The sequence below is a fragment of the Terrapene carolina genome, unplaced genomic scaffold, assembly GCF_002925995.2.
Source record: "Terrapene carolina triunguis isolate 2854851 unplaced genomic scaffold, T_m_triunguis-2.0 Scaffold423, whole genome shotgun sequence".
Taxonomy (NCBI): domain Eukaryota; kingdom Metazoa; phylum Chordata; order Testudines; family Emydidae; genus Terrapene; species Terrapene triunguis.
Window position 1 is genome coordinate 724,745 of NW_020664774.1, and position 6,126 is coordinate 730,870.

The following is a 6,126-nucleotide window of genomic DNA, read 5'->3' on the forward strand; positions in this document are numbered from 1 at the left end:
GGGGGCTCAGGAGGGGGTGCTGGGGTGCAGGGAGTGGGCGGGGGCTCTGTAGGGGGTGCTGGGGGAGCAGGGAGTGGGCGGGGGGCTCGGTAGGGGGCGCTGGGCTTCAGGGAGCGGGGCGGGGGCTCGGTGGGGGGCGCTGGGCTGCAGGGGGGGGGCGGGGGCTCAGGAGGGGGGGCGGGGCGGCAGGGGGGGGGGGGGGGGGCTCGGTAGGGGACGCTATAACCTTTCTCTCTTAGATGGTTTTGAATGGTAAGGTGCTATTTATGACCTATATTTATTTATTTTTAATTAATCAAAAGCTTGTGTGCCCGGTATTACCCTTCCCTCCCGCGTTACTGCCCATCTACAACCTCTCTTCAGTCCAGGCTGATGCGTTCCCCATCTACCCATCTCAACCGCACGTCAATGACCTACGTCCAAGAGAAAAATGTTCAACCCTTTATTACACAGAAAAAACTTTCAATAAACTTTAAAAATCTCACTTGGTGCCTGCATCTCTTTTGCCTCAATTTTATTTGCCGAATAGAATAAAAATCCCCCTTTTCTCCTAGCCTGAGGAAGTATTTCCTTTCTGCAAACCCTTTACAATAAACGTCAAACTGTGGAAATTCCCCGTCCAAAACCTTTGTGATCCTAAAGAACTTTTAACAAATGACTTTCGATATTTTGCTGCCTGATCTTATTTCTCTTTCATGTTATTTGCACTGGAGAATAAAATCCGTCTGTGTTGCCAGACAGAAAGGCTTTTTGCCAACGCTGAACTTTAAAAAGAAAAAAGGAATTCTCTGCTAAAAACTTGGTTGTGATGAAGAAATTCAATCTATCGTTAACAACTGACTTTAGATACGTTGCTGCCTGATTTGATTTCAGTTACTTTGTATTTGGACCGATGAATACAGCCACTCTTTATATTTTGGAAGAGAGATTTTGAGAAGAATCTGCACTTCTGCAAACATTTAGAAATTCCAAGACAAACATCTGTGTTAAGGGGAAGTGAAGGATGCAAATGTATATCCCTAAGTTAAAAAAAAAATAGCTGAGATCAAAATTCAGCAAGAGGTTTTGTTGTTAAAAGAAAGATCCTTTTTGCAAACAATTTCCTTTAAAAAATGAGGAAATTTCAAGGCAACCCTCCCCCCGCACAGTTAAGGATGAAAATAACTTTTCTGTTACTGAAAGAGAAAATAATATCACAGAATGGTCGAGATCACAAACAAACACACACAGACACAACCAACCAAAACAAATTGAATAGACCAAAAACAAAAACAAAAAAACAAAAAACCCAAAAACTAAGGAAAGTTCAAGGCAAAAAACTTTGTTAAGGCTGAAAATAACTTCGCCTTAAAGAGAAAATAATTAAAAAAAAAATGATTGAGATTGCAAACAAACAAATTGAATAGACAGGGAAAAAAACCCCGAAGGACGTTCCGAGGAAATTGTGTCCTTGGTGCCTCAGTTTACCCACCTGTGATTCGGGGATAATAACCCCCGCGTCCCGTTCGGAGAGGATGATGTCCTTTATGTCAGCAGAGCGATTTGAGCTGCCTGCATGGCCGGGGTGAGAGGTGGACATCTTTCTGAGCATGCATTGTGGGTTGGAAACAAACATTATCTTATCGGGGCAGCTGCTGAAATGGACCTGGTGATAAGCGCCCCTTTGTGGCACGTCCGATTTATCTCTTCCCCTCCGTGCCATGCTCTGACCCCATGCCCCGTAAGACAAATAGCTTGAGAGGTGACCGGTGCATGGCAGGAAGCGATAAGAGATGTTGGTCCAACTTAGGTTGGACGCATGCTTCTGAGAAGCCGGCTGGAGCCTACGTTGTTCCCGTGGTCCATTACGCTCACCGTCAAGAATTTCTGCCTTATTTCCCATCTGAACGGGTCTAGCTTCAGCCTCCAGCCATTGGCTCGTGTCAGACTTTTCTCTGCTAGACTGAGGAGCCCACGATCACGTCTGTTCCCCATGGAGGTACTTGTAGACCATGATCTAGTCACCCCGTGGCCTTCTCTTTGTTCCTCTAAACCCCTTGAGCTCTGGGAGTCTCTCACTCTAAGGCAGGTTGTCCAATCCTTTAATCATTCTCCTGGCTCTTCTCTGACCCCTCTCCAGCCGATCCACGTCCTTCTCGAGTGGTGGGCACCAGAACTGGACACAGGACCCCAGCCGCAGTCGCACCAAGGCCAAATCCAGGGGGCAAATAAACCCTCGGCTCCTCCTCGCCATTCCCCTGTTTGTGCATCCCGGGATCACACCAGCTCTTCGCGCTGGGAGCCCACGCTGGGTTGCTTGTCCTCGAGGACCCCGAGAGCCTTTTCCGAGCCCCTGCCTGGCAGGATATGGCCTGGCCTTGTGCTCGGCGCTGCACGTTAGTAATTATCGGTGTGGTGGTGGCGCCTTGGACTCCAGCGACAGATCAGGAGCCCACGGTGCCAGGCCGCGCCTCATCTGAACCAACCCTGCTGCCGCTCCTCACTGGCTCCTAGCAGGAGCCGGACTTTAAGGACAAACCTGCCCCGTGAGCCATTATGGTGCTAAGAGGCAGAGATGGGGGGGGGGGGGGGGGCGTTACAGCGTCAGCGGAGGAGGCAGGACTCTGGGGTTCTCCTTGTCGGGGGACTTATTTCCACCCTGAATTGCTTCGAGATCTAAACATCCGCTGACAGTGGCACTGGACTATTTTCAGTCGTGGGGGTGCTGGAAGCCAGCCCCCTTACCCCTGGGCTGTGTCTCTGGGAGGGGGGGACCCGGACAGGGGGAAGGGGGCTGAGGTGTGGTCACAGCTGGAGGGGTGGGTGTGGAGCCAGGAGCAGGGGCCGGCAGCCGGGACCCCATGTGCGGGGCCAGGAGCAGAGCCCCGGCCATGGGGCTGGGTGTGGGGCACCGGGAGTGGAAGCCTGGGAGCAGGGAGTGGGGCTGGGCCTGAGGCCAGCGGCCGGGGAGTGGGGCCGGCGGCCGGGGAGTGGGGCCGGCATCCAGGGCCCCAGAAACAGAACCCCAGGGACGGGGCTGGGAGTGGGGCCCTGGGCGTGGGCCTCGGGCCCAGGGCCAGTGGCCGGGGAGTGGGGCTGGCAGCTGGGACCCAAGCCCCAGGTGCGGGGTTGGGGAGCGGAGTGCGTGGCGTGGGGCCAGTGGCTGGTGGCTGGCCCCCGGGACCCGAGCCGAGGAGTGGATCCCCGGGCGTGGAGCTGGCGGCCCCGCATAAAACCTGCACCCCCCCCGCACCCCCACTTCCCGCGCCTGTGTCTGCTGATTGAGGAATCGACTTAGCAAACGGGCGGAGGTGGGCAAATGTACGAATAGAGGGACTCAGATAAAATCAGTCCCGTGGGCTGGTCACATCAGTAACGGCCGCGCTCTGGGCAGATAGGGATCTTAGAAACTGATTCCTCCCCCCCCACTCAGGGCCTGCCTTGGGCTTTATTAAACCGCCCAGGCCGACGTGATTGAGAGGAATCAGACAGAGAGCGGGAGGTAAGCGCTACCCCTCCTACATGGCCCTGTGTCCCATTCCCCCCACGAGCCAGCCAGTGCCCCGGACTGGGGCCGGATGGGAGCAGGCGCCCCCTAGAGGGGAAAGGCCCCCTGTCCCATTCCGCCCCCGCCCCCCCCAGCCAGCCAGTCCCCTGCCCTGGGGGTGGAGGGGAGCTGACACCCCCTAGAGGGGAATGTTCCTATGTGGCTGGCTATTCTGATCTGGCCATTTTGGGGTTTTTCAGCTGAAGCCCCTCAGTGAATTATTCAGCTACCAGGATGTCCCCCGAGAAAGTCGCCCTCCTGCTTTTCACTGCGGCTTGGGTGCTGCCTGCTGGAACCTCAGAGGTAAGTGGCTTCGATACAATATCCCTGCCCCACCCCAGAGGTGGCTGCATCTTAGTGCTGGGTGAGTCATCCCTGTGAGGTGTTACATGCAGCTGTTCCCCAGCTGCCTCACCCCAGAGGTGGCTGCATCTCAGCTCAGGGCGAGCCATCCCTGTGCAACATTATGTGTGGCTGTTCCCCCGCTGCCCCACCCCAGAGGAGGCTGAAACATTCTGTGCTTGAATTTCCAACAATCTGTAAAAGGCAGATATTGGCCACTTGCTGGTATAATTTGTGTTGGAGAAGCACTGGAAAGCCCCATCCACCAGCCCAGACCCCAGGGGAGCTATCGAGGCTCCCAGTGTGCCGGGCACAACACAAACACAGGCCCTGCCCCGAAGAGCTGCCAGTCTGACTAGACGAAGGGTGGGACAGGAAACGATCTCCACAGAAACATGTGGAGATTTGCCCAAGGTCACCCAGTGATGGCAGAGCCAGGGATAGAACCCAGGAGTCCTGGCTCCCAGCCCTCCCTGTTATAACCATTAGACCCCACTCCCCTCCTAGATCTGGGATAGAACCCAGTCCCCTCTCCAGCTCTAACCATTAGGCCCCACTTCTGGAAATTCCCCTCAGCAGAAACCCCCTGTGTGCAATCCCCGTTCTTCCCTGCATGGGTCATTTCTGAAGCATTGTCCATGAAGGGTCACGCCTGACCTTGAGCTGACGGTTGTTCCAGCCCCGCCCCGATGAGATCCGCACGGCGGAGGGGAACCCCACTCTGAACTTGGCCTCCAACTCCCTGGATGACCTCTACCGAGGTTGCGTGAAGGCCATGAAACGACGCCTCCCATCCCTGCTGAAAGAGGAGCTGGAGGAGAACCAGCTCTTCCGTGAGGCGTGGGACCAAGCCAAGGAGATGTGGATGCAGATGGAGAACCAAACAATCTTCCCCAAGACGTTGAGGGCCCTCTACAGCGTCGCTGTCTTGGCCTACACTTTGGAAGAGCCACCACTCTATGCGTCGTTCAACGTGGCGACCAGAACGGCGTGGAAGAGCCCCCAGGCATATGCCGGCTTTGCCTTCAAGTCCTTGCATTTCCTCCTGACCCGAGCGGCCGAGAAGCTAGGAGCCAAGGAGCCCAGTTGTGCCAAAGTCTACCGAGGAACCAAGGTGAAGTTCTCCATCGAGGGTTTGTTCCGCTTCGGCCAGTTCACGTCCACCTCAGAGAAGAGGCAGGAGGCGGAGGAATTTGGACGCACGACTTTCTTCGTGCTGGTCTCGTGCCAGGGGTTCCCGGTGGGGAATCTGTCCCGCTTCCCGGGGGAAGAGGAGATGGTGGTGCCGCCCTACGAGATGTTCTGGGTCACTGGGGTCAAGGAGACGCCAAGGAAGAAGACAGTGCACGCCAAGTCGGTGGGCGTCTGCAGCAACCATAACTGCGCCTACCTGGGGAAAGGTGAGGGGGAGGACGCGAGGAGGGACGTGAGCTATGGAAGGCCACCAGGGAGATAAAAACTAGCCCCTAGGGGGTGACAGCTCAGGTCTGGCCCGGGGGTGGGGTGGAGTGAGGAATAGGACACAGGGCCTTTCCCCTCTAGGGGGCGCCGGCTCCTATCCCACTCCAGGCCAGGGGACTGGCTGGCTCGGCGGGTGGCAGGGAAAATTAATTGTCTATTTTCTGTTTTTCAGAAGGGAACAGTACAATGAGCTGCCCTGATCACCAAGGTATGGGGGTAGGAGTGGGGGCTCATCCCTTGGCTGGACAGGGGGCGTGCATGGGGCTTGAGACAATTACTTGCAGGACTCCTGGGTTCTCTCCCTGACTCTGGGAGGGGAGTGGGGTCTAGTGGGTCAGAGCAGGGGGGGCTGGGAGCCAGGATTCCTGGGTTCTATCCCCAGCTCTGGGAGGGGAGTGGGGTGGGGTCTAGAAGGTTGGGGGGGGGGCTAAGAATCAGGACACCTGGGTTCTTTTTCCTGTTCTGCAACTGACTCCCTGGGTGAGTTTGGGGGCATCTCTGCCCCCCTCTGTGCCTCAATTTCCCCCGCTGTGTTGGAGGGCACTGGCACTCATCCAGTCGGGCAAAGTGCCGTGGCGGGGGTGGGTGTGGGTCTGTGGCTCAGGCGTGTGCGGATGGCTAACGTGGCGTGCGCTTGTGTCTCCCCGCAGTGCTGTATTTGTGAGGTGCTTGCCGCACCGGAGCAAGGAGGGGAAGCAGCAACCCCCTGGGATGTTTTTAGCCAGGAGCGTTGTGTGTGTGTGTGTGTGTGTGTGTGTGTGTGTGTGTGAACAGCGCTGCCCCCTGCTGGAGGGGAT

At 56.3% G+C, this 6,126-nt stretch overlaps 1 protein-coding gene across 1 annotated transcript; it reads left to right on the forward strand.

Annotated features, from left to right (window-relative positions):
• Positions 1 to 3,757: 3,757 nt before the first annotated feature.
• On the forward strand, positions 3,758 to 6,057 carry LOC112115274 (erythroblast NAD(P)(+)--arginine ADP-ribosyltransferase-like). The gene is made up of 4 exons (XM_024212309.2): positions 3,758 to 3,829; positions 4,548 to 5,268; positions 5,502 to 5,537; positions 5,980 to 6,057. Exons 1-4 carry the CDS (start codon positions 3,761 to 3,763, stop codon positions 5,991 to 5,993), a joined length of 840 nt encoding a protein of 279 aa, XP_024068077.2. The 5' UTR covers positions 3,758 to 3,760; the 3' UTR covers positions 5,994 to 6,057.
• Positions 6,058 to 6,126: the final 69 nt, after the last annotated feature.

What these genes read in the sequence shown, in the direction of transcription:
- LOC112115274 (XM_024212309.2), top strand. Translation starts at nt 3,761, where the DNA reads ATGTCCCCCGAGAAAGTCGCCCTCCTGCTTTTCACTGCGGCTTGGGTG. An exon ending in TGCCTGCTGGAACCTCAGAG is followed by an intron (nt 3,830 to 4,547) that starts GTAAGTGGCTTC and finishes CGGTTGTTCCAG; the next exon opens with CCCCGCCCCGATGAGATCCG. An exon ending in CTGCGCCTACCTGGGGAAAG is followed by an intron (nt 5,269 to 5,501) that starts GTGAGGGGGAGG and finishes TCTGTTTTTCAG; the next exon opens with AAGGGAACAGTACAATGAGC.